At 40.8% G+C, this 27,513-nt stretch overlaps 1 protein-coding gene across 3 annotated transcripts in view; it reads left to right on the top strand.

The window, feature by feature from the left end:
• TLK2 (tousled like kinase 2) overlaps positions 1-27,513 on the top strand; it is a 105,798-nt gene that overhangs the window by 68,631 nt on the left and 9,654 nt on the right. For all 3 annotated transcript variants that reach the window (XM_040640431.1, XM_008693583.2, XM_008693585.2), the window contains 9 exons: positions 1,869-1,979; positions 3,064-3,200; positions 8,193-8,345; positions 10,610-10,676; positions 11,943-12,040; positions 13,564-13,645; positions 17,660-17,751; positions 22,659-22,748; positions 26,248-26,417. In XM_040640431.1, the coding sequence (XP_040496365.1) occupies positions 1,869-1,979; positions 3,064-3,200; positions 8,193-8,345; positions 10,610-10,676; positions 11,943-12,040; positions 13,564-13,645; positions 17,660-17,751; positions 22,659-22,748; positions 26,248-26,417 (1,000 nt within the window). The remainder of the gene's footprint in view (positions 1-1,868; positions 1,980-3,063; positions 3,201-8,192; positions 8,346-10,609; positions 10,677-11,942; positions 12,041-13,563; positions 13,646-17,659; positions 17,752-22,658; positions 22,749-26,247; positions 26,418-27,513) is intronic.

Here is a 27,513-nt window from a genome sequence, read left to right as displayed (position 1 = left end):
CTAAGCATCTGCCTTTAGCTCAGGTCTTGATCTCAGGGTCCTGGGATTGAGTCCCGCTTTGGGCTTCCGCTCAGCGGGGAGTCTGCTTTTCCCTCTCACTTTCCCTCTGTGCTCTCCCTCCCTCTCTCTCTCTCTCTCTCTCTCAAATAACTAAAATCTTTTTTAAAATGTATTATTTAATTAAGAGAGGGAGAGAGAAAGAGAGTGCGTGCAAGCAGTGCTGGTGGTGCGGGGGGGCGGGCAGAGGGAAGCGGGGGGAGAGAGAGAATCTTAAGCACACTCCACGCCCAGTGTGGAGCCTGAGATGGGACTTGATCTCACGACCCTGAGATCATGACCTGAGCTGAAATCAGGAGTTGGACCCTCAACCGACTAAGCCACCCAGGTGTCCCTTAAAATTTAATTTTTTTTTTTTTAAGTAAGCTGTACGCCCAACATGGGGCTTGAATTCACAGCCCCAAGATCAGGAGTTGGCGTATGCTCTACCGGTTGAGCCAGCTAGGCACCCCTAGAGTTCTTAAAAGTTTAAATAAGCTGTCAGAGATTGAGTCCATACATTTGATTATGGATTTTAAGGGAATCCTCACCTTCCAAAAGGAGATTGAATTTTATGTAAACATTACATAGTCTTTGTCTTACAGTTTCTTTTCTTTTTCTGTTTTTTTTTTTTTTTTTTTAGATTTTATTTTTAAGTGATCTCCATACCCAACATGGGGCTCGAACTCACAACCCTGAGATCAGACATTGCAGACTCTACCAACTGAGCCAGCCAGGCACCCCATAGATTTTTTATTATGAATTAGTCACATTTACCCCAATGTACTTGCACTTTGCCTTTGATAATGGTCCATAGAACTCTATACAAAGAACTGATAGAAATTATACATATGAGTAGAAATTGGAGATGGAAGCTGTTGTACACTGGTCACTTTAAAAACGAAGCTGTTAAGTCTCAAAAATTGTGTATGCTGTTACATCTTCCATTTGTGCTTTTTATGTTTCAGAAACACTTATATCATTTGATTGGGAAATACCAAATCTTTTTTCACAACTCAAGCACATTATTATAAAGTAGCATTTATTTGCTGAAAGAGTAGAGATCTTTTGTTAATACAAGAATAAGTTTAAAAATTGCAAGTCAAAATTGACCTTGGGTTAGTGGTTCTTCCCTTCTCTGTTATTGTAGGAGGTTTGACTTTTTCAAAGTATTTAGCCCATCCTTCTGACCACAGCTGAATTAACTGTGTATTTACATTCTGGCATTCTTGAGAACCAGGACCTCGTATTCATCTTGTTTGTTAGTTCTGTCTTATGTGGGCACGGGTGTGCCTGGCTTCTCTGGTAAGAAACATTTATGTAAATTTATGTCTCTTTCTCTGTGGAAATAAGAATAGAAAAACAAAGAGCAATTGAACATAAGAATGTTATGTGGTTTTTTAAAAATTCTGTAATTTTTTGTGTTTAATTCTCCTTTGTAAGTATTCTGTGAGTGCTGTAAAGTGCTTAATCACCTTCTGAATGTATTTTAAACATTTCGTTAATTGTAGGTTTTTTATTTTGCGTCAGTTTAGTTATTATATATGAGAGACTAGATTTACCTATAGCTGCCTTTTGAGAGGAGTAAACTATGGTCAGTAGAAAAACATGCCCGCTTGTAGTAACAATTCAGCTTTTCTCAATAGATAAGTTTGTGAAGAGAGACTGAAGGAATAAAGTATTTGTTTTTTAAATCTAGTTACTCTTAGCTCTTTGAACCTTAATTTTGCTTTTGATTGAGCAATAAGAAATTATGTTTGGACTCCCTGAAAGCTGCTTTTGTATTAATCTATCTTCCTTGGAGCTAATTTAAAAACCGTTTTCCCTTGAAGGCCAACTGCGATTTGAGGCGGCAGATTGACGAGCAGCAAAAGATGCTAGAGAAGTACAAAGAACGATTAAATCGGTGTGTGACAATGAGCAAGAAACTCCTTATAGAAAAGGTGAGTGTCGGGATCCCCTCCCTCCTTGGGGGCTTTGTACTGTCACTTTGCCATTGCTCAATAAACTTTGCTTTGTTTCCCGCCCAAAAAAGAAAAGAAAAGAAAAGGTGAGTGTCGTGGTGGCCTGAACCCTGCATCTCCAGATGCTCAGGGTGTGGCATTGCTGTAGCTCCTTACTCCTTACCTGGGATGAAAATATGTTAAAGTAGGGCTTTTTAGGAGAAGACGTCTTATGATTTGACCATCAGAATTCTTTCTTACATGGACACTTGTCCAAGCATCCAGAGTGATCATTTGGGGCATTGTTTCTGGTCGTGCCTTGCTTGGAGTGTGATGTTGATTGGACAGGGACAGCGTGGCCTACTTGAATTTATTTGCAGTGTCTCTCTCCTACATTCTTACATTCATCCTGTCATTTGAAGTGCATATCCTATTACTATCGCAGACATTTAACAATAGCTACCCTTCCGTTTTAGAGACGGTATTTGGAGTAACTTACATATATAATAATGTGATAATTAAGTGCTTTTTGTGCTTTAAAAAAATTAAGTTTGACATATACTTACGTGCGACTACTTTAATTGGCTGATGTTTCCTTTGTTATAGTAATTGATTAGTTGTGACTTGACTTTAATTGTTATTAGTAACTATTTCTTGAAAGTTTTATTATAGCCCTAGTACATATTAATCTTCTATTGGAATATAGCAGCGCTGCTAATGAAATAAATTATTATAAGCCAGAGGTTTCCCACAGATTGGTGATTACTTCTGCTGAAATCTTTGGAATGCCATTAAGAAGACAGGGAGCATTGGTAAAAGGGAAGTAGGTTATTTTAGTGATGTCGAAGATACTGAGGAGAATGTTGTTTCAGCTTTTAATTCATCAATTTTATAGACAGGAAACCACTTTTTTCCATTAATACAGAGAACATATTTAAAGTTTTAGGGTACTTCCTGAAGACCATGTAGGGTCAGCCAGTTGTACTAAACTTGGATCAGTAAAGTACAGAAAGTAAACACCATGCTATATCTCTGAATTCTCATCAGAGAATAAGGTTCTTTTCTATTTGTCCTTTCCCCTAAGTCAAAACAAGAGAAGATGGCGTGTAGAGATAAGAGCATGCAAGACCGCTTGAGATTGGGCCACTTTACCACTGTTCGACATGGGGCCTCTTTTACTGAACAATGGACAGATGGTTATGCTTTCCAGAACCTTATCAAGTAAGTGAATGCAGTGAGTAAATTGAAGTTGAAAAGTTGCTCTAAGTTTTCTGTAATTGTAGTCATTAAAAATTCTAGTTGTGGTAGTCTTTCAGCTTTAGTCCCTACATATGTAAAGAAACGTAGGGAATGAGGTGAAGTCCTGGAAAAAAATGACACAAGTAATCAGAGAAATACTAAATGAGTTCTACATTAAACTTTAAAAGAATCAGAATTAGGGGTGCCTGGGTGGCTCAGTCGGTTAAGCATCTGCCTCTGGCTCAGGTCATGATCCTGGAGTCCCAGGATGGAGCCACACCTTGGGCTCCCTGCTTAGGGGGGAGTCTGCTTCTCTCTCTCTCAAATAAATTAATAAATAAAATCTTTTAAAAGAAAAGAATCAATTGCTCAAGTTAAGAAAAAATCTAGAACTTATCTTTTGAATTATGTAATGGATTTTCATGAGGAGTTAGCATATAGAAAAATGAAATGGGCAAGGACCTAAGAAAGAATGTCCTGAGTTAGGTATAAAACAAAGTAAAACCCTAGAAGAACCCTGTAGGATATGCCGCTGAGGCCCTTTTTAAGGAGACGGTGTCCAGTCATTTGAGACAGTGGCTCCCTTAAAGGCAGGGACTGAGCCAGTGGTCAGGCTGGGAGCCAGCCACAGTGTGTGTCTGTCAGCAGCTTGGGACCTTGAGCACTCTTTCACTTTATCATAACTTCAGTTTGAAACATTTAAGTATTTACTTCAAGGAGGGAATTAACATTTAAAATCCTAAAATTCCGGGCACCTGGGTGGCTTAGTCGTTAAGCGTCTGCCTTCAGCTCAGGTCATGATACCAGGGTCCTGGGATCGAGCCCCGCATCGGGCTCCCTGCTCAGTGGGAAGCCTACTTCTCCCTCTCCCACTCCCCCTGCTTGTGTTCCCTCTCTCGCTGTGTTTCTCTCTGTCAAATAAATAAAATCTTTAAAAAAAAAAAAAAATCCTAAAATTCCAACTGTGTAAATAGCTAATACTAGTTTTGGACTTAAAAAATATGTATATCTTTAGGTTATAGTGTCTTTTGGTATATCTTTTTTTGTTAGATTATTTCCATCTGAGACTGGGGGTAGGGCATTGTGTTTCTAATCGTGGGCTTGCAAACATTTGATCTGCAGGTCACTGTGAGTTGGAGGGTTCCATAGACTGCTTTTCCTTTTTTCCTTGCTGAAGTAACGTACTGAGCAGTAATTGGAGAGTGTTGGGACTCCTTTAATAGTAATGAAACATAAAAAAATAACAAATTTATACCTGAAATAAAGTACAGATATTGATCTTATTAATAATGCTAACCTCTGGATTGCACATGAGCAGCCACTGTTTTACATGTGAGTTATTACCCTCCACTTGGCTTAGGTATGTCTTTGCCTCACACACGTACCTTGAGTTTGTATAATTTGGTGTGGTAAGAGGCTAGCTGTTGAGTCAAAGATACAGTACCCAGGAGGAAAAACAAAACCTTTTGAGTTAAGCCGTGTGCCAGAAGCTCAGAATGACATCCACTCGAAGTGCTAAGCATAGGTGGCTGGGGAGGGCAGAAATGCACCAGGGCAGTGGAAATGGCTGCCACATGGAGGCTTGACACCCTGACCAGGACGTGCAAATTGCCCTGAAAGTGGCACACCATCCAGTTTCATTAGAATGGCACCCAAAGATATACCCCCAGTACTGGCCAAAGCCACCTAGTGCTTCGATTGAGTCCCAGATGTGATAGTGACTGCTGCCAGTTTTTGACAGTGGTTACTCTTTAGATGGCTGTCTGTAAAATGTCTAAAGACTTTGACTGAAAATGATAGTGTGTTTGTATAGAGATATAAAATGTAATTACTTTTTTTAAAGAAGTGCTCACAGTCTTAGCTGATAGCAATATTTTATCTTTTTACTCTGTAAGCAGCCCCCGAGGCCCAGAAGGTTCTGGAAATCATACACAGAGTACAAAATGGTGACTTTGCTGTAGAGCCATCAGAGCAGTTGGGACTGTCTAAATGAGATCCTTAACTAGGGATTGTTCCTCCTAGGTCGATAGCATTTTTTCATGGTTTTAGGTGATATAAATTACAGAACAGCCATCTCTTTTTCTTGGGAAACTATTTCTGGCTAGTGTCTACTAGAGTTTCACTTTAATAAATTAATTCCCTTTCATTTTTAATGCAGAAGTTGAGATTCTTCAGTTGTAAAGGCTGTATTTGATGTCCTCATAAATGATTATTTTCTGTGTATAACAAACTCCATGATACATAATTTGGGGGTGAAGTAGCTGAACACCAGGTAGCAGTGTTAGGTTTTATGGGAAGAGACGAACCTCAGAACATTTAAAAATTAGATAATCAAATACAGTCTAAACAGGACCCTCAGTGCAGTTTTTTGGTTTTTACTTTGTTTCTCTGCTCTTTCCAAGTGATCTTTATTAATTCCCTAAAATAGGAGATTAACAGCTAGTAGGAAAGCATACCAAAATTGTATTCTCTTTTGGCCAGGTTAGCAATTTTTTCCTTTTCCAAGTATGTTTGAACCTGTTGAAAAAGTAATTCTGAGATTGTAGTTATGTTACATGTTGTGGTTATTCAGTACACTCTTTCTAATATGAGTAAGTCTTAAAGTCTCAGTCAGTGGCAAGGCAATAAAAAATTTGTTATTGATGAGGGGTATGGTTTTCATGTTTTATTAAACAGATGTAAATTTCACCATTAAATACTGAGCCAAAGTGTATGCTGGCCTTGGGTCAAGATTTCTGAAACACAAAGCTCAAACAGATGACGTGAAGGATGTAGAATATATTAGGCAATTAGAGAATTTGGGGGGTGGTAAATTCTATCATACATTTACACATTTAGTGACACAAGTAAACTCTAGGGAGAGGAAGATATGTAAAACTTTGGGTTAGAATTGGAGGAAACCCCATTCAGGACAGAAAGGAGATCCTTGTTGCTGAAGTCAAGAAACTGCCCTTGACTTCAGACAAATGAAAAGTCTGTCACTTTATGAAAACCACTGATTTGCACAAAATCACCATTAGGCAGGAGAAACAGTATTGACAGGATAGATGAGGGGTTTGGGTTGTGGGAGTTGGCTAGTCTGCAGAGAGCAGAACTGGCTGGGCCGCCGCTCAAGTCCAGAATCTGCAGATTAGAAGAGCAGACTGGAAAGTCTAGATGCAGAGTGGTTAGTGCACTCCTCAAAGGTCCTGACTTTCCAGTTAGGTTCCTATGATGCTTTCCTCAGACAGGGAAGAAATTCTTTATTAAGATTTTGTTTATATTGAAATAACATTAAAGTAATGGGATTTGACCTGTATACAAAATTGTGGTCATGTAAGATATGAATTCTCAGCAGGAGTAAATTAAACTTCCTAGCATTGTAATGGTAGTCCAGGTATTTATTCTGGTGTATAAGGAATTATAGAAACCCAGGGGTGTTTTTTTTTGTCTTTTAGGTAGGCTCCATGCCCAGTGCGGGGCTTGAACTCATGATGCTGAGATCAGGAGTCTAATGCTTAATCGACTGAGCCACCCAGGCACCCCCAGAATCCCATTTTAAAGTGATTTCTTGAGAACCATCTGATTCTTGGTCACATGAACCATGATGAAAAATAACTCTTGGTTGATTCTATAAATGACAGATCTCCCTTGGGTGTCCATACCATTTTACAGTAGATACAGAACATGAAATTTGGGGAATCTTTAAAAATTCTTATCTGGGATATTCAGGAGCTCTCTATAGATCACTGCTAATTTTTTCTTTTTTTCTTTTTTTTTTGGTTAAAAGGATGTTCTTGCTTACAGTATTGTCCTTATAGATATGGGAGCATAAATTGTGGGCATCTACCCTGGAATATGGTCTTGTTTTTCTGGTTGCCATTCTTCCAAGGAAAATACACTGAGTGTAGGGAAGGTCAAGAGACTGACTACTAAAGTGTTCAGGGAAGAGGGTTGAATAGATTTCATTTGAAAATAGGTTAAAAACTTAGATTCCATTATTCTGCAGAAATGAAGGTGGATCAAGAAAAGGAGGTGGGAGAAGCATGGTAGAGAAGGAGAAGGGAGCTAGCATTTGATTCTCAACTAGGGTAGGTGATTTAAAGATTTTAGTCTTTTAAATGGTCAATCCCAAATCTTGGTATATTTTTAGTATGCCAGGTCTCCAAACCTTAATATCTGTTAGGCATACACAAGAGAAAGTGGTTTTCTTATACTGGTATTTTTACTGACTCCTAATTTGCAAATGGGTTTATTATAGAAAATTCAGACTTATTAGGAAATCCTCTAATGATGATGGTGTAGCGATGTCTGGAGAATCTTTATATATGTTTTTTTATGAATTCATTTTATGTCGCATTCCCTAAGGAGTTTTTTACAAGTTGCAAGGCCTCATTGTGCTATCTCTGAATGTACTTGTTTTTGAAAAACTTAGTTGAGGGGCGCTTGAGTGGCTCAGTCAGTTAAGGGTCCTGGGATAATGAGTCTCACATCAGGCTTCTTGCTCAGTGGGGAGCCTGCTTCTCTTTCTCCCTCTGCAGCTCCCCCTGCTTGTACTTTCTTGCTCTCTCTCTGACAAATAAATCAAATCTAGAAAGAAAGAAAGAGAGAGAGAGAGAGAGAGAGAGAGAGAAAGAAAGAAAAAGAAAGAAAAGAAAGAAAGAAAGAAAGAAAAAGAAAAAAGAAAGAAATTAATTCTTCCTTGAGTCAGAAAGTAAGGTTGCAATGGAAATTGAATATTGTTCCTGCCAACTTTCCTGGTCTGAGAATGATCATAATTACTGTCTTAAAGTACAGACTCATTCCAAAAAAAACCTTTGTCGTCAGTTATTTGACTTTTCAACTAGAAGTTAAAATCAAATCTCTACTTGATTTAAAGGGGCTTGTTTTTTCTGAAGTCTATCAAATACATAGGCATCAAGATATTTGTGTTTATTCTGCAACCATGTTACAATTTTTTGACCTTCTTCTGTGCAACATCTTTTCTATCTCTAGGCAGCAGGAAAGGATAAATTCACAGAGGGAAGAGATAGAAAGACAACGGAAAATGTTAGCGAAGCGGAAACCTCCTGCCATGGGACAGGCCCCTCCAGCAACCAACGAGCAGAAACAGAGGAAAAGCAAGACCAACGGAGCTGAAAATGAAACGTATGTTCTCTATTAACGTGAACTGTGAGATACTGCACTCTCCCCCCAAATACCGATGTCCTGTTGAGTGCCACTGGACAAAATGATACATTATGGGGATTTCCAGAGCATTAGCTTTCTTTTTAGTTACATTAATGGATTTATTCACAACTTATATATAAAAACCATGTAAGATTAATTCATTTTCTTAGTCCTGATCTCATTTAGGTATTTCCGAATGAGCGGGAGAAATAATGTCGCTTACCTTGATGTCATGGTCTTTGGCCACTCTTGTAACAAATGTGGTGTCACCGTAGTAGTCATATGATACACTAGTTGCGTATGTGTGGTTCTGGGTTCTGGCACATTGGTATCATCTCGTGGGGATTACCTACATATTACTGTGCATTACTTACCTATTTAAAATATGTTCTTTTGCCTTTATGTTTTCTTATCAGTTCTCAAAAACATACTAGCCCATGAGCCATCGCAAGTATAATAATATTTGTACTACACCATTGTTAAAAGCCCATGACATCCCATTCCAGTGAGAAGGATGGCTTAATGCCAGTACTCACTCCATACATACCCGATGTGTCGGGGAAGCCTCTTCCTTGACATTCATTTAATAAATCTGTGTTAAATGTTCTGGAGACTGGGGATACAGAGCTAAAGGATACAGCCCTAGCCCTAGAAGCTCAATGGTTTATTTAGGGGAAATGAACAGATGAATAAACTAATAATTACACTTAGTATAGTGATAAAAATACACACAGTAAATAAGCTTGGGAAGCATCTTCATTCTTATAAATAAATATTTTAAAACTAGACTCTAAATTTAAAACATTTCCTTTCAGAAAGTCCAAGTAGGAGCCCAGATTTGAAAGATTTTCTGGGCAAATGCTGTACACATTAATCTGATCATTGTCTTCTTTTGCTGTCACTCCCGTATTTTGTGAAGGGACTCTCTCTCCAGTATTACTTGAAAATTATCAAATGCTAGTGCATAAGACCATTGGCTTAGGAGTAATAGAAGGCACAGGCTGTTTCCTTGCCAGAGAACAATAATTAGAATGCAGTCCAGGCCAGTAGTGTGTCAGTAAGCAGTTGCCATCTGGAGTCCTGTGTCAAATCCAGACTAGAAGGCTTTCAGTCCAGTTTTTAATTAGAGTATCTGTGACTTGGCTCATTCCTTTGGCCAGAAGCCAAAAACATTCCTCTGGAGCCTTAGAGTGAGTCACATTATCATTCCTGGTATCGAACCTATTTCAGGCAGGGAGAGTCCCTAGCTATGATTTTTCATTTCTCCCTTTTTTACTGGTGTGATATAGATTAATTGGTGTAAGTATGTCTGTCACTGTAAAGAGACAGGTGTAACAGCCGTAGTGGATACGTTTCTTCTTGTTATTCTTTTTATTTTATTTTAGTCAGATCTCAGAGGCTATTTCGTAGCCCTGCCTGGTTGATAGAATAGCTGTTTCTTTCTCCTGCTATTTAGGATAGAAGCTTTGAGGTGTATGTGTCTACTTCTAGAGTGTGGAGAGAGTGAGGTTGGAGGAGTGAGCTGTCACTTCTTAAATGTTCATCCTTAAGATGTAAGGGTGCAGTTGGGGTAGGTGGAACACAGAATAAGTGATCACCCATCAAGTCAGCCCTCTGAGAATTGTGTTTAAATACCTTTTTACAGTTTATGGATTATTTCACATTCTCATTTAATGGGCACAGCAGCTTCGTTAGATGGGGATCATTACTCGCTGCATTTTTAAGAAACTAAGACTTAAGTTTAAGTTGCTTGTCCAAGATCACATGGCCAGTGGCCTCAGTTGCACTTTGAACCCTAGACCCTCAGACTCCAAATCCTGGACTCTTCCACCAAGTCATTCTTCTCCTTGTTATTATAGTAGCAAAGTCTAAGAGTTATCAGAAATCGTCAAATCCATTGGCTTATTATTTTTCCCTTCAAAAAAAAAAAAAAACTTAGGCATATAATTTTTGTCTACCTCTCCCAGTGGATTTTCATCTGAGATTGTATGGACAAAACTCATTTCATAAATAACATAAAAATATAACTCATTTATTTTTCTCATTTTTTCTGGCTTTGCAGTCCTTTCTTGTCATATCTGATAAATCACAGACGTTTTCTCTTGTCAAAGGATTGCAAGATAATTTTAGATATTTTAACAGAGAGACTGAATATACCATATAACGTGCTTTGGCATTTCTCTTTTTAATAGGCACGCTACGATTTCAAATAATTTATTGGGATTTCTACCATTATCTTCCAGGTTAACATTAGCAGAATACCATGAACAAGAAGAAATCTTCAAACTCAGATTAGGTCATCTTAAAAAGGTAAGTGTAAAGAGAAAAATATGTCTGGAGAAATTATTTTACATGTGGTATTGGAGCACATGTCATGGTTTGACATACCTGCAGAAATCTTGAGCTAGTTAAGCTCACTCTCACATCCAGTATTTATTTTTATTTATTTATTTGTTCGAGAGAGAGAGAGAGAGAGAGCACAAGCGGGGGGAGGAGCAGAGAGAGAGGGAGAGTGAGAGAATCTCAAGCAGACTCCCCGCTCAGCACAGAGCCTGACTCAGGGCTCAGTCTCAGGACCCTGAGATCATGACCTGAGCCGAAATCAAGAGGCAGAGAGGCTCAGGAGGTGGAGGCTAAACCGGCTGGCCACCCAGGCACCCTGCCCCTCTTGTATTTCTAATGATGGAATGTCTTTCAGTTTTTGAGTCAACTCCAGCCACCCAATGGGGGCACTTTTTCAACCAATGATGTTCCAATAGATAATTCTGTATATGTCATAAAGCTTCATAAGCAGTTATCCTCATAGTAAAAATTAAATAGACAGTACTAGCAGATGGTTCAGATTTGATATGAAAACTCTTAGGATATTTTAAATCACATAGTAGCTCTTACCTCTCATCTGAACTGGCTAAGAAAAGAAGGTCTTGTACCAGCCATATCGTAACACAAAGGCACCCACATAAAAATTCTTACTGACAGTGTTCACAGAGGCCTCTTGGATGTAGATTGCTCATCTCCTAAAGTTAGCAGCCCATACATTTTTGGTAGATGCTGCTTATGGTCATGATGGTCGATAAGCATTTAATAAACTGCTGTTGGTGTGTGTTTGTCTTTCCCACTGGGTTCTCCGATCTTGTTAAGTCAGTGGAACTTAAGGCACCAAGCATGATCCATACTTACAGAGCAGAACCAGATAGAGAATCTGATTTTTGTTAAAAAAAGAAGAAGAAGAAGATGATTGTGTGCTTATATGTAAATACAGAGAACATTTCTGGAAATTTACACAAGACACTTAACAGCAGTTTCATCTGGGGAATGGGCATGGTGGAGAGGAGGGATGGGGGAGCAGAGGGCTTTTTTCTTACTTGTATTTCTTTGTATGGTTTGAATTTTATTTAATATTTGCTGTGGGCTTGTTTTTTATGATTAAAATTCTAGCTCTTAAAAAAATCTTTTTCAATTCAAAAGAAACATTTTCCCTTCGTTTTTCAAAAGAGAAATGTCTGCTGTTTTGAAATGAGATTCTGAGAAGTTAGTGTCCTGTGTTCTGAGCTATTTCTTTCCTTTTCACTTTAGGAAGAAGCAGAGATCCAGGCAGAGCTGGAAAGGCTAGAAAGGGTTAGAAATCTACATATCAGGGAACTAAAAAGGATACATAATGAAGATAATTCACAGTAAGCAACTTGGGGGTATGTTGGGTTGGAAACTACTGTACACTTTGACATGAATGGTCAAGAATGAGGTTTCTGCTTACTATAAATTGGGTAAATGATTCCACGGTGTATTTTAGCTCTATTGCAAGGTATAATACGGTCTGTGAACACAACTATGATTTGCTTTAGGTTAAATATATATAAATATATTAAGATTTATATGTTAAATAGTATCTATACATGTATTACAGTGCTTTTACACAAGTAGAGGTCACTAAAACAGTATAGCTTTGCAGTTGTAAGTGGTTGGCATACATTGTATATTCAGATTCCTGCAGAGCCTTGCTGAATGGAAGCATGGGTGACAGTGTGGTGTCGTGGAAGGTTACTGGGTTGAGATGGCACTGGTTTTGGAATGACCTTTAAGGGCCATTTGGGCGTTGAGATTTTAAACAAGACTTTCAGGGTCAGTGCGTTAATTGTAGATGAATGCCCACCTTTTTTATAAGTCCTTCAGAGGATTGCAGCTGAGAAGTAGATTAAAGTGGGAAGTAGGTTCGGTCCATAATCTCTTCCTTCCCACGTTTTTCTGACTCCGAAAGGTGATTTTTTTTGGACATAGCTGTAGCTTCTGTATTTTTGTCTGGCCAGTGTGAGCCGTGGCCTTTTCTTCCTGTGAAGTGGCAGGCAGCAGCGGTTCCCATGACTGGGCTCTCTGCGTGTGTCAGGCACAGTGCCACGTGCCTGATGCTCTCATCTCATCTTCGCAGTGGCCCAGTGAGACTCAGCCTGACCAGGGACCTGTAACTATGTGACCCAACAGCTCCAGAGCTAACCGCCACACACTCATGTCGCCTTTCTCTACAAGCATGTCAGTTTCTCAGAATTAGAATAGTTTCAGGATTAATAGTGGGGCTGTTTAAGATCAGGAATTAGGTAGACATATTTGTGAAACTATTTTTGCCAGCATCTCTCCTTTCTTCATCTTATTGTTAGAAAACAACACAAGGTGGAATCCTCTGGGGGAAACAGTTACATCGTGAAACTGTCTTAAAGAGAGACCATGAATGCACATAGGACATGTGACTTCCTTAATAATCGAATCCATTTGTAAGGCGCTGTGAAATATCTTGGGACTTTATCGTATCCGTTTTGGAATGGTGGGAACATGTGACTCTTGACTACTTTGGAGGGAGTGGGTAGCACAGTTTGAAAATCCCCGATCCGGTGGAGTCTGTACCCCATCCTCTTACAGCAAGTGGATGGTGATGGTAGTTGCCCAGCTACCTTTCAGAAGGGGAGGAAGGTCAGCAAAGGTCACAGGTCCAGTTGTGGCCTGTGCCTTGTGGCTCTACAGCCAGTGCTGTCCGTTGTCGTCATGTGGTCTCCCTGCCCCGGATGGCTCACTTCGCGTTCACTCGCTGCGTCCGTGTGGTTGCCGAACTAGCAGCAGCCGCTGTAACCATGTGTGTAGCATGTGAGAGATTTACGGGAGATTGTGTAGTCCTGAAACTCAGGATATTCTGTGTTCTCTGTTTCCCCAGATTTAAAGATCACCCAACGCTCAATGACAGATACTTGTTGTTACATCTGTTGGGTAGAGGCGGTTTCAGTGAAGTTTACAAGGTAAGTGTAAGAAACTGGGCACAGAGACGAAGGATTGAATCTTGGTTATCACCAACTTGGAGAAAGTTAGGAATCATGGTAATTGTGGGTTGTACCTATTTGTTAAAATTCAGAAACTTTTAGAACCTGTATCTTTGGAAGAACTGCTTCCAGTAAACTTACGTGACTAAGGCAGGATCCAGTAGTTTGCCCTATTTTCAATTTGAAAAAAAAAAAAAAAAAAAAAAAAAACCAGGAAGGAAAAAGACTCCTTTCTGGATAGTGAAATGGTGGTGGTTTTTATTCTGGTTCTGTACCTCCTGCCTCACTTACCTTTGTTAGAAATAAATATGTGTCACTTTTATCCTATAATTTTTTTTTTAACAAAATAGATGTGTTAAAGTTAATTCTTACCTGAAAACCTGCTTTTTGTTTTTAAAATGTTCTCGTCTTCTCAGTCGGAGTGCTGAGTAGCTCTGGCGTCCCGGAGGCGTGTCCTGGCTTCATCCGGGCCAGTGACGTTCAGACCGCTGTGCCTCCGGTGGGCTGCAGATCAATAACATGTTCACCAGTCACGACCTCCTTAAGTTTCTGGGTGTTTCTGGCACTGGGCTTTTATCTGCAGAATCCGTTTATTAAATGGTCTTTACTACATGGCCCTGCGAAGTCCCTCCTTCTGAGGTGCGGCCTTCACTGTTGGGATTTACGTTATGCCCTATGAATTTATGTATGGGAAATCTTTTGGACAAAATAATTAGTTTTCATTTCAGATAAAAACAGTAAAAACTAGTTCTATCCCTCACCTTTTTTTTTTTTTTTTTTAAGATTTTATTTATTTGAGAGAGAGAGCACAAGCAGGGGCAAAGACAGAGGCAGAGGGAGAAGCAGACTCCCTGCTAAGCAGGGAGCCTGACGCAGGACTCGATCCCAGGCCCCTGGGATCGTGCCCTGAGCTGAGGGCAGATGCTTAACTGACTGAGCCACCCAGGCGCCCCTATCCCCCACCTTTTATTGTTATAAAAAAAATAACTGTATTTTCCAAAACTGTTGTGCCTATATATGTGTGTGTGTGTGTGTGTGTATTTTTTCATCGAAGTGTAGTTGGCACACAATGTTATATTAGTTTCAGACATACAACATAATGATTCAACAGTTTTCCTTTTTTTAATGTTCATTTTTTACTCTGGTGATATATACATAAAATTTGCCATTTTAACCATTTTAAGTGTACAGTTCAGTTGCATTAAGTATATTCATAATGTGCAACTGCCATCACTATCCACTTCCAGAACGAGAATATTATTTTTAGTGGACTCTTGGGCTTGATTTTCTAGTATATTTTGTGATCTATGTTTGTAAGGGGGACTGGCCCATAGTTGTCTTTTGTGTGTGGGCAGCATTGTCTAGCTTCTGTGTCCTAGTTATCCACAATAAGTTGTGCCTGTATGTATATATATTTTTCCCATGCCCTGGAATGCATTGCATAGGAATTATTGGCTCCTTGAAAGCTAGAGCAGACTCAGAATCCCATGGGTGGATGTCATTGAACAGGAAAACATTTTGACTACCTTTTCAGTTCCTTTTACAAATACTGATTTATTCATATTTTCTCTCCTTTTTTAAGTCTCTTGATAATTTCATTTTTTTGGAAAATCTTTTATTTCACCTTGATTTAAAAATACCGTCCATACCTTAGTTATTTCTCTCTCTTTTTTTAAATGAAATGTTTATTTTTGTATATCGACTGATAGGTCAGAAAGGTTAGTCAGTGGGTTTTTTTTCCCCTCTAAGAATCAACTTTTTATTTTGTTGATCAAGTCTACTGTTTAATTTGGATTTTTCTTTTCATTAACTTTTCCTATTAGTCTTTCCTTCCTTTTACTTTTCTTTGTTTTTGTTTTCATTCTTGAATCATATGCTTAGTTTATTTTTTATTTTTGACGTTTTTTTTCAATTGTGGTAAGAAAAAACCCCGGAATTTACCATCATTAACTGTTTTTGAATGTACAGTTCAGTGGTGTTAGGTGTGTTTATGTTGTCGTGAAACAGATCTTCAGAACTTTCTTATCTTAGAAAACTGAAACTTTACCCATTAATCAACAGCTCTCCTCTTGCCCTCCCCCAGCCCCTGTGAACCACTGTTCTGCTTTCATTTTCTGTGAATTGGACTACTTTCAGATACCTTTATAAATGGAATCACAGTATTTGTCTTTTGTGACTGGCTCAGTTCACTTAGCATAATGTTCTCAGAATTCATGCATGTTGAAGCTTGTGATAGGATTTCCTTCTTTTAAGGCTGAATAATATTCCATTGTATGCATACATACTTCATTTTCTTTATCCATTTATCTGGCAATGAACATTGGAGTTTCTTCCTCTTCTTGTCTGTTGTGAATAGTGCTGCTTTGAACGTGCGTGTGCAGATATCTCTTGGAGGCCTTGCTTTTAATTCTTTTGTCTGTAAACCCAGAAGTGAGACACCTCCTTTTTTAAAACCTCAAAATTCATTCTTGGTGCTTCCCAAGTTGGTAGTTAGTGATTTCTTCATCCTGTTTTTTCCCTAGTGTGTTCCTTAAACCTTTTCACATTCTGGAAATGTAGATGTTTCCTCCAATGTTGTGTACATTCTGTGTAGTTCTTTTGCTCTTCTCCACTCTCCAGAAGCCCTTCTTACATGAGTGGTGGATCACAGTGTCTTGGGTTCAGAAATATGGTGTGGTGGGTAGAGAAAAAGACACTCGTAGGATCATTACTGCTCTTAGAAATTAGGTGCTATTTGATCTGGCTCGTACTGGCTTGAAATGGTCCTCTGCTGTAAAGCCATGACGTTACACAAGCTTGCAGGTGGACTCAGAGTCTAAGAATTTCCATTTCTGTGAGATATTCTGTTTGAATTGTGTGGTTTTTATATTTTAAAAACTATTGGTTTAAATTTAGTATAAATTGGAAATTTCTTTTATAAGCAGCCCTCTCTTGCATCTAGTGCTTTCCTAGAGGTAGCTTACATTTTAAAGATCCGTTGAACAGTAATCATCACTATTCATGGACTTTTCCTATGCCTGTTACCTTCATCTGTTCCTACAGCATGGAACCTGGCAGATGGATGGTCATAGTGTTAGAACTGAAGTATTAAGTTTCTCCTCTGAACTTGAAAAACTAAGAAAAACTATTCATTCTAAAGGAATCCCTCAATTAATTCTTTTGTATAAGAGAAATTTCCTATTATATTAAAATACTACTCACTTTATCAGATTGTGATTTACACCCAGCATCCTCAAAAACCCACCTGTTTCCCTTCTTCCCTCTATGATACACCACTGTCTCACTGATGGAGGACTTGGCAGTTGTGGTGGTCTTTGGGGAAAGTCTGTCCCTTTCTTTGGACGGTGCTAGAGACGTGACCTGGTGTGACTAATTTCAGACATTGTTGGGATCAAAAACTGCTTTTTATTTACCCATCATATATGGGTGGAACTATTTTTTGTTTCTGTTTGTATTTTAATAAACACAATATAAAAAATTACGAGGTTATTTTCTAAACAAACATAGTGAAAAGGTGTATCTGGAGGGGTTCTTTCTCTTGGAGCAGGTCGTCTGTGTCCCCAGCATTTCAAAAGCAGCAAGACTTAATACTAGTGAATCATGCCAAGTCCCAATGTCAGCAGAGGGGTGAGATACAGCCTGGGGGAGCAGGGTCCCAGAGGGGGCGGGTGATGTCCGCAGAGAGAACTGTTTGGAAGGGACTGGTAAGGCACAGGCTGGCTTGCTGTTTGTGGTGTGTGCTGGGTTGTTTTCTAAGCCCCTTGGTGCCAGTGCGTCTGGAGACTTCTAAATTATCTGATCACAAGTTTTAAGAAGATGGTTGTAACTCTGAAACAAGTACGTGATATGTTGTCATCCATGGCTATTTGTATTTAATAATGCATTTTGGGTTTTGAGTACATCCATGTGTTAAACAGAAGCTTCAAATCGGTTACTTGCCTGTAATTCTTGTTAGCTTTTATCCAGAATATAACTTATTCCTTTTCTTTGTAGGCATTTGATCTAACAGAACAAAGATATGTAGCTGTGAAAATTCACCAGTTAAATAAAAACTGGAGAGATGAGAAAAAGGAGAATTACCACAAGTAAGTGACGCCAGGGTGTCTGATGTGTCAGAATTCAGTGGTGGCGGCTGCAGTGTGGGCCCTGTGTTAACAGCGGTGCGTGTGTTGCTGTGCTGGTGTCATTTACTCGTCCTGACTGTCCTAGGAGAGTAACTATTCCATCTTACTGATGAGCAAACTGGAACTTAACAGAATTCGAGTAATAGTTAAGAAATGGCTGAACTGGTATTTAAATCTAGACTTCCCTCAATCAAAAACCCATGCTCTTTAACCTCCCTTTCCATTGTGTGTCTAACATTAGCTACAATAAACAAGCAAAGCCTCAGAAACCATCTTGCCTGTCTGTGGAGAGCAGATGATAGTGCCCTGGGGATCCTGGGGAGCTTTGGGCAGGACTTTTTCCTGCTGTTTCAGTCATTTCATCATGGAGGAGACAGTGGGGGGCACCTGGGGTACCTCAGTGGTGCTTACTTGACTCCTTCAGCTCCTCAGTGCTGTGCTCACCTCCCCCTCACAGTTTCCCCTCTCAGAATTCTCCGTGCTCAGTGTCCTGCTTACTGTGCTTGCCTGTCTTCTGAATGCTACCAGTGGCCGTCCTCCGCCGTATTGGGAGGGGGGGGTGACTTCTTTAGAAGGTATGATTATTACATGTACAGGTGTGAATTTTTTGGATCTACTAATACCAGGTTTTGCTTGTTTCCCCCACCCCAAGCTTCAGAACGTGGGAATTCATGGCTCATTTGGTTTGGAGGCCACACATACCTAATTTGCTTTTAGGATCCCTCCCTGGGCTTAGTTGTTTCCTTGTTGTAGGTACAGACGCTGAGTTAGACATGCCCTAACCCTGAAGAGACAAGACAGCCCTCCCCTATTTGACAGAGAGAGGGAGAACAAGCAAACACAAGCAGGGGGAGTGGCAGGCAGAGAGAGAAGCAGGCTCCTTGCTGAGCAGGGAGCCCGATGTGAGACTCAGTCCCAGGACCCTGGGATCATGACCTGAGCCAAAGGCAGACACTTAACCGACTGAGCCACCCAGGCGCCCAAGACAGCCTTTTTTGATATAAACAACCCACCTCCTTTCTATAAAAGCAGTTTTGTTTTTTTTCTTATAAATAGTACTTTGGAGGGGAAAAAAGCAGTGGAGTTTGAAGTAGCCTTGTAATTGGCTCCTAAGTCTCATTTCTGCATCATCAGCTGGTTCTTGGGGCATGGACCAACACAGCTCCTGCTGTGTACCTATTACTCACCAGGGATCCGGGACCTCTTCCTCTTCCATGCAGATTGGCAGTGGCACTCAGCACTGGAGAAGCGGAGGTTCCTACGGCATTAAGAGAAATAGGGCTTAGCAGATGTGGGCAAAGGGATGGTGTGTACTGGATGCGTGGCACCCTGCATGTGTATCGTACGTGACAGGCAGCTGCAGTCCAGATGCTTCTGAGGCGCTGTTACGTTATTAGAAGTACATTCCAGTCACTTGGCGTGCGGGGACGAATGGCATGCCACAGTGAATGCCAGGAGCACTCCAGGGAAGGAAACCACATGTCGTTCTGACCAGTTAGAAATGGGAAATGTCCCCATTATATTGAGACTCTCAGAGTGCATAAGGCTGTTGGAACTATACGTGCTTCTCTTTAAAAATGCTCTTGAGCTGTCCTTGGAGCCTGTTCTCTATCTTACGTGTGTGCGTTGACCACTCTGACTTCATGAGGGGCCAGCCTTGGTCAGCCTTGAGAAAATGGTTCCTGTGCCGGGATTTACCCATACTTTGCCTGGTCTGTGTCCAGCCTTTAGGCTGGCCCGAAAGAGAACTCTGGTAAGGAACACTGTAGTAACTGTAGGGCGGGGGGTGCTGCTTGCCTTAGCCCTTTGCAACAGTGAGGGATTGCAGCCGGGACCGTGTACCTCCGTGACACATTCGGCAAGCTGTTTCAAGTGCTAGCGGGGAGAGATGGGGGATCTATCTCACATTCCTCTACCAGGCAGAATCGTAGAGCAAATGAAGAGGTTGTCTCATTTTTCTAAGCTCTTGACTGGTCCAGCTCCAGGCTCGCAGTGGTGCCTACCCCTTTGTTTCCTCACTGGAGGTGGGAATCATAGCACCCAGGGATCTTCTGTGGAGCCATATCTGCAGGGGAGTGCGTATGCAGAGTTCTTGTGACTTCCATTCACGCCTGGGGAGAAATTCTTAAGTATCTCCACCTTGCTTTGAAAGATTTTGCTTGATATGAAATCATACTGATGAGAACAGGCTATATAGATAATAGTGAATTAGCAAAATGTCATTAACTCCTTTGAACTTAAAGAAGGCTTATATCAAGCACATAACAGATTTTAGAGAGTGCTTTAAAAATTCAGTATTAAACTAAAAAGAGGTACACTTGAGTGTTGTGGTAACAGTATAAAATATGAAAATGCTACTATTCTTCTGCATAGTAATGTCTTTGATTGCTTTTCCTGTCGTGGGAGTGGCTTCCCAGTCCCATCTGGAATCAAGACATTTGGGTAAAAAGGAAGATCTCAAAGGTTGTTGTTTTGTTTAATTTTGAGTTCTCTTCTGCACCTCCTTTCCTCTCCTTCCCTCACAAACAAAAAGCAAATCGATTATTTTACTTTTGCATTATTAAAGCATTCGTATTACAAGATTTAACTCCCCCAAATAACATATTAAAAACTCCACAGTAGGAAACGTTTCATATAAAGCTGTCCACAGAAATAATCGTATCTGAATTAGTATACTCTTGTGTATGATACTCTTGTAAGTTTTTAGGACAGAATCATTTTGGAAGTCTAAGTATATATCCACTTACAAGAGAGTAAAAAACTGACACCTTAGTGGATACATTTCTTCCAGTTTCTGATTCAGGGCTCTGTATTCAGTGCATTCAACCCTTGGGTTAAATTAAAAGTTGAGCATCTGAGGGACGCGGCAGAGCCATTGGCTTGCCTGATGAAGCACGAGAAGTGGGCTTAGAGCCCGACATGATGTGGAGGGAATGCTTTCACCGATCACAGCAAATGCCCTTGGTTGACCAGGACTTCGAATGACCCTTCCTTTGGTTCTTAATGCTTGCCTCCTTTAGTTTCCTGTATTTTCTGTACCTTGACACAGAAATTGGTCTCTGCTCTGAAATGTATGACAAAATTAAAAAGTTAAAACAATGGCAGAGAAGTATACAGTTTTAGTGTGCTAGTGTAAGAAATGACTTGAATGGTTATCTAGTTAGTCCCTAGCTTTCTAAACTGGGTTTTTGTTAACAGCATCACTTTAATTTTACTGAATGAAATATTACATGGAATCTTAATATTTGGAAAGGACAGGTGTGACGCTGCTTAGGTGGGATGAGGGGTTGGGCCACAGCTACATTTGCTCAGCGTCTGCACCGGGTCTCTGGAGGCCTGGATTTCCAGGAAGCAGCCTTTGAAACCTCCAGTCCTGCGCAGCCACGGGGAAGCCCAGAGAAGCGACATCGCAGAGCTGGGACTCAGGGCCAGGTTTCCAGGTCCCAGTATAGTGGGTGTCCTGACACTGCTCTGCCTAAGTGCTGGCAAGTCTTTTTCAGAAAGACATAAAGATGATGAATGTCAGAAGAAGCAAAAAAATCGCCAAAAGTGGCAGCTTGAAAAATAAGCTTTGTCAAGCACAGTTTCCATCAGGGAAAAACATGTTTAATTACTTTTATATTCCTGTTCCTCTCTCCTCCTTGCCCTGGTTGTCTCCTCAGCTTTTCTTTAGTTGAGTACTTTCTGTGTATCTTTGATATACTGGAATATACCAATTTCAGAAAACATCAACTTAGTTTTATTTACCATACTCTGGAAAGTTTCTCTTTTCTGACTCTTGCCTTATAAGAAAATGCCCCAAACTAAATGGTGGTAGCTTACTTAAAAAATAAAAATTTTCTGTTGCTCTCTTTTTAAATAAGAATTAAATACTTCAAAAATTATTGGTAATTATATTGAATAAACTTGCTCTGTAATTCTTTTAAAATTCAACGAATACGTGAGATTATATAGTTTGTTTTTGTTCCTAATCTTATTAAATCATTTCAAATAGGAAAAGCACTAAAAAAAAATGTTAATACGTATATGTAAACTCTCATTCCAGGAAAACTGGGGTTCAGTGATTTCCTTTTTTAAAAGATTTGCTTATTTGAGAGAGAGAGATAAAATGCATTCACATGCACACACGCACGCAGGCATGCACCGAGGGGGAGGGGCAGAGAGAGAGAGAGAATCCCAAGCAGCTTCTTCGCTGTGTGTGGAGCCCAGTATGGGGCTTGATCTCACTACCCTGAGATCATGATCTGAGCTGAAATCAAGAGTTGGATGCTTAACAGACTGAGCCACCCAGGCACCCTGGGTTCCATAATTTCTTATCAATTTCACATTTTCTTAGAAGAAAGTAAAGCTGATAGCCCTTTAAATTCTTTTTGTGAGGAGCTAGGACTCCTTAAAGCAAATACAAAGCACTGCTGATTGCCTTCTGTAATCTGTAACCCTTTTACCCAAGGAGTTTATGTGCCAAAATCGATCTCCTTGATGCAGCCCAGGATATAAACATTTATAGATATGAAGTATCAGCTTTTGAGGGGCGAGAAAAAGCTATCTGTATAATTTTAAAGCTTTGATATGTGGGTATAAATATCAAACAGGTGAGACTGTGATAGAATGAACTTGAAAGGGATAAAAGGTTGCTAAAGGGTTGGCTTCTAGTCATTCAACAAATATTTGAGCACCTGCTATTTTCTCAACCGCTTAGTAGACACCAGTAGAGAAAACAGGATGAGGAAGGATAGAAGGGCCAGCCAGACCTGACTGGAATGCACAGGCAGAAACAGGGAGCAGTGAGAGAATATGTAGGAGTATCCTTGAAGAGGTCTGAAAGACAGTCCAAAATACAAAATGTTAATTTTCCACTTTGTTTACAGGCATGCATGTAGGGAATACCGGATTCACAAAGAACTGGATCATCCCAGGATAGTTAAGCTGTATGATTACTTTTCACTGGACACTGACTCGTAAGTGCTGTGCCATTTTAGCTTAGCAGTTGCTACTGGTTTCTTGTGGTGTGTTGACTACTCATGGAATAGAGTTTCAATCTGGGTCGAGGAAATACCCTCTGAGGGAACCAAGTGCATTTATTTCTGGGCAGATGATCCTGTGTGAATTCACATTGGGGCCAGCAGTACATCTCTTGGCCACAGGATGTGTGATGGTGTGCTGGTAAACGTTTAACAACCAGCTCGGTGGGGAGCGGATAGGGCTAATTCATAGTATTCGACAGTTTCTGTGATAATGAATTTCTCAGCATGTCTAGTTTCACTCTACTAACTTAAAAAAAAAAAATCCAGCTTTATTGAGATAGGATTTAAATACCGTATAGCTCACCCCTTGTATACAATTCACGGCTCGTACTATGTTCACACATATGTGCAGTCATCGCCATAGTCATTTTTAGAACATTTTCACTAACCTCAAAAAGAAACCCCATATTTTTTGCTATCACTCCCCTATCCCCCCCCCGCCCTGCCCCCAGCCCTAAGCAGCCACTAATCTTTTTTTTTGTCTCTATAGATTTCCTATTCTAGACTTTCATTTGAATTACTCATAGTATATGGACTTTTATGACTGGCTTCTTTCATTTAACAAGATGTGTTTTCAGGGTCATCCTTAGCGTAGCACGGATCAGTACTTCGTTCCTTTTTATGACCAAATATATTCCATTGTACGAATATACCACCTTTTGTTTGTCCATTCATCCTACCGGTGGCTTAATATCCAGCTTATAAAATTCCTGAAAATTTAACTCTCAGCTCTTGGTAACTGTCACAAGTTGCTGCCAGCTGCCTCTGACACGCACCACCGAGTGTGGACTGTCCGAGAGTCTCTGCCCCAGCTGCAGATTCTGATGGACAGTGATGGGCCTTTCAAGGAAGGACCAGCAATGTGATTTTATCATAGAATGGGAATGAATGTGGCAAAAATGAAGGCATAACTCGATGCTGCATGTGAAATAGAGCCTCACAGGCATGTAGGAGGTTGGAGGTTTAAAGGGATCTCAGTTCAGCCTTCTCACTTGTATAGATGGAAATCTGTGGACCAGGGAAGTTAAAGGACTTGCCTGAGATCCCTAGTACTCTTAGGCATTGTCTTATTACCTGGTATAGGTGAACTGCATTACCTCTGGGTTTTCCGGGGGTTTAGAAACAGTTCAGCATTTGGAAACGTTTTCTCTGTAGGGGTCTGAACTGAGTCAGGAGAACATACCATAGGGTCTGGCCAGCAGGTGTTCCTCTTCGCCTTGCAGGGTGGTTCTAGGCATTTTGGCCTATTCCAGACAGCAGCTGTCTCAGGGATTGCTATGCTGAGAACCGTCCCACATTTAGAAATGTTCCCAAAAGGGGGAGACCTTAATTCCCTTTGGAAATGCGAACGATCCCTTCTTCCACCTGCTCAGGGATGTACTCTTTCCAGAAGGGTGGCCCTCGAACCTGGCGTAGTCAGTGCGTGGTTAGCATGGATGATATCTAGGTAGAGAACAGGTCTCCACAGGGTGGCCCTACCTTTTTGCTTTGAGTAAATTATTTGAATACTAGGTAGACCACCCCCACACCCCCGGCCACCACCACCCCTCAAAATGTAAGTATAAAAAAGATCTCAAAAATAAATAGGACTTGGATTATTTGCAATTTTGAATTGTGTATACACTTTTAACTGATCTGAGGAATTGACTTGGTTGTGTGCTATTCTTAAGTTTATTTTGTTCCTCCTATTGTGTGTATGGTGAATTTTCACCATCATTTTAGAAAATCTGAGAGTTGTTGGGGTGTTAAAGTGAGATTTTATTTTAAGCTTGCACTTGGGTCAAAGAGTACATTGACTAAGCATGAGAGTCTGCGTCTCAGATCAGAGAATCTATAAATTTTTGGTATTTATCCTCAAATAGGGTGCTAGCGTGCCCGAGTATGTTTCATAAGAAATGTAAGCTGTTCAGTTCAGGGATCCCACAGGACTGCGTGTGTCCACCTTTCACTGCGGTGCTTTCTGAAGGCCTCAGACTGCCCAGGGGGCCATAACGCTAGTCCTGAGCCTGTTTGTGCTCAGGTCTGCTCCTCACCCTTCCCCTGCTCTGCGTCTTCAGTGAGTAGACCCTTGAAGGCTGTTGACCAGGCTCCCAAGTCAGTTGTTCAGCTATGTTCAGCCGCTCAGGAGACCAAGATAGTGGGGGTAGACAGACAGACAGACAGACACACCCACACCCACACCCACCCCCCCCCCCCCCCCCCCACTGTGACTCCAGTCTGTCTTGGTAACCCTCAGTTCTGGTTGCACCATCTGGCCCTCTGGCCCGAGGGTGCTAATGGCTTCCTGTCTAGATGATCTCTGGGGTGCCTCACTGGCCAGTTTACCCTCTCAGCTCTTCCATCATCCATGTGATCAGTGCCCTGAATTAAAACCTCTCTTTTAAATACTCGGGTGTTCTTCATTTCCTGACTAGACCCTGAGTGATAACACCCACATTATCACAGCTTAGGATAGTTTAAAAGGTCTTCATCTCTCAGGAATACTCAAATTCAGGAAGCCTTACTTTGGTTTATAACTGCCTTGGAAGATAGACACATGACCCTTAATGCCACAAATGGTATGTAGTTTTAAATTTGGGTCTATATGATGTATTGATACAAGTGGAGGGAAGAAACTCATACTATGTAATAACACATTTGTTAGAACCACAGGTACTGTGCTTTTATTTATTTATTTTAAAGATTTTATTCATTTGTTTGACAGGGAGAGCACACAAGCAGGGGGAGCAGCAGGCAGAGGGAAGGGAGGAATCAGGCTTCCCACTGAGCAGGGAGCCAGCGGGGGGGGGGGGGGGGGGGTGCAAGGGATCATAACCTGAGCTGAAGGCAGACCCTTAACCAACTGGGCCACCCAGGCGTCCCAATACTGTGCTTTTAAAAGTTCTTTTACACCTTGTGTTTAGCAAGGAGAGATTATAGTACGGTATTGTGCCAAAGTGCCATGAGACATGACCTGAAACCAATTCTTGGGACCTGGGCGAACCATAGATTCTGTCTTACTGTCAGCCCTCGGGGTCATATGAAATGTTTGCATTGAGAATTGTGTCCTTGACCACAGTATGCTCGTTTAGAACTGGAGCACGGCAGGGATATGTGTAGGAGACCCTTCTGGAAAGGTGTCTAGCTTACATACATATACAGTTCTAGTCGGTGTTCATATAGTCTGGACTTAAGACGTGTGTCATGGATGAACTGTAGCACAACAGATTCCAGCGTGGAGGGTGTGAAGGCTCTTCACCAGGGGAGAATGCAGTTCCTTCCTGTCAGCCACTTGGGTAGCTACTACTGAATAAAGAATAGAACTGGACTTTAACGAATGAAGAACAACAGAGCAAGAAGCTAATTACCTGAAGTTTTCACTGGGGCTGGTGTAAGAAGTCTTAATCTGCTTGCTCTTTCCCACAGTCAAATGTCGGTTTATATTTGTCTTTAGGTTTTGTACAGTATTAGAATACTGTGAGGGAAATGATCTGGACTTCTACCTGAAACAGCACAAATTAATGTCGGAGAAAGAGGCCCGGTCCATTATCATGCAGATTGTGAATGCTTTAAAGTACTTAAATGAAATAAAACCTCCCATCATACACTATGACCTCAAACCAGGTATGTCTAACTTTTAGGTGACCGTATTGATGGCTTTTCTCTGGTCTTCAAAGTGACTTGTAATTTTACAAAGTTAGAGAATGTGGCGGGAGCCTGGAAGCCTAGTAGCATCTGGCTGTGCCCAGGCAGGTGTGCGAACAGAGTCCTGGCCCGGCAGTCCTGGGCTTGAGATGGGGAGTTGGATTAAATGCTCGGGAGAAACAATGCCCTTGTCTTTAGAGCCAGGGCAGGTCATGACGTCAGCCCGATTTAGAAGGAACTGCTCTGGCAGGCTCAGCTTTGTGTTTTCCCATTACTCACCCTACGGAGCCATTCCTCTCCTCCAAGTCTCTCTGATAAGTGCCTCCAAATGAACGAGTTATTTTGCAGGTGTGCCTCCCATTTCATTAAACCCCCAACAGTTCTTCATCTTTTTGTACGGTAGACCTCAGCGAGCAGTAGAGGGCAGTTAGACTCCTTACCTCTGTTTTCTGTTGTCGGCATCGTGGGCTGTTGTTCAGAAGTCTGCGTTTGTTCCCTGCAGACAGCTGGCGCCGCCTGGGCTTGGGTGCTCGGGAGATGGTTCCCATTTACCGCCTGGTGGGCACAGTTGTTAACTCTGCCTTCCTCTCCTGGTAGCTGCATATTAAATCTCACTATTTACTATTCTTTAATGTTCTAATACAGTTCAAATGACTAAAAAACTCATTACAACAAAGTAATTTTTAAAACGATGGCCATTGTGTGATGGGGTCCAATACATTCTCCCGGCGTACGAGCTGTAGGTGGCACTGTGGTACTAGCTTTGATTCCCTTGTATGTTTTTTTGGGTGGTGGTTGTTGTGTTTTTTTTGTCCTGAAACTACTGTTCTAAACAGGGTTGTTTAGAGATCGTTACTGAAAGTTCAGATGAAACTTTCCCACCATTTTTGACCAACTGTCCAAGTGATATTTTACTTTGGCGAGTTACTATTTTTTTCCCACTGCTCATAGTGGTGGTTTTGGCACATCTAGCAGGTGATTCTTGGAAAATGGAAGTTTGCAGCCAGGCGCTGAGGACTCTCCTCCAGCATCCAGAGTCCAGACCATTTTATTCCAGGAATTTAGATGTTTGCTA

This window comes from Ursus maritimus, unplaced genomic scaffold (genome assembly GCF_017311325.1).
Source record: "Ursus maritimus isolate PB19 unplaced genomic scaffold, ASM1731132v1 scaffold_24, whole genome shotgun sequence".
Lineage (NCBI taxonomy): Eukaryota > Metazoa > Chordata > Mammalia > Carnivora > Ursidae > Ursus > Ursus maritimus.
This window is presented reverse-complemented; position numbering and strand designations above follow the sequence as displayed.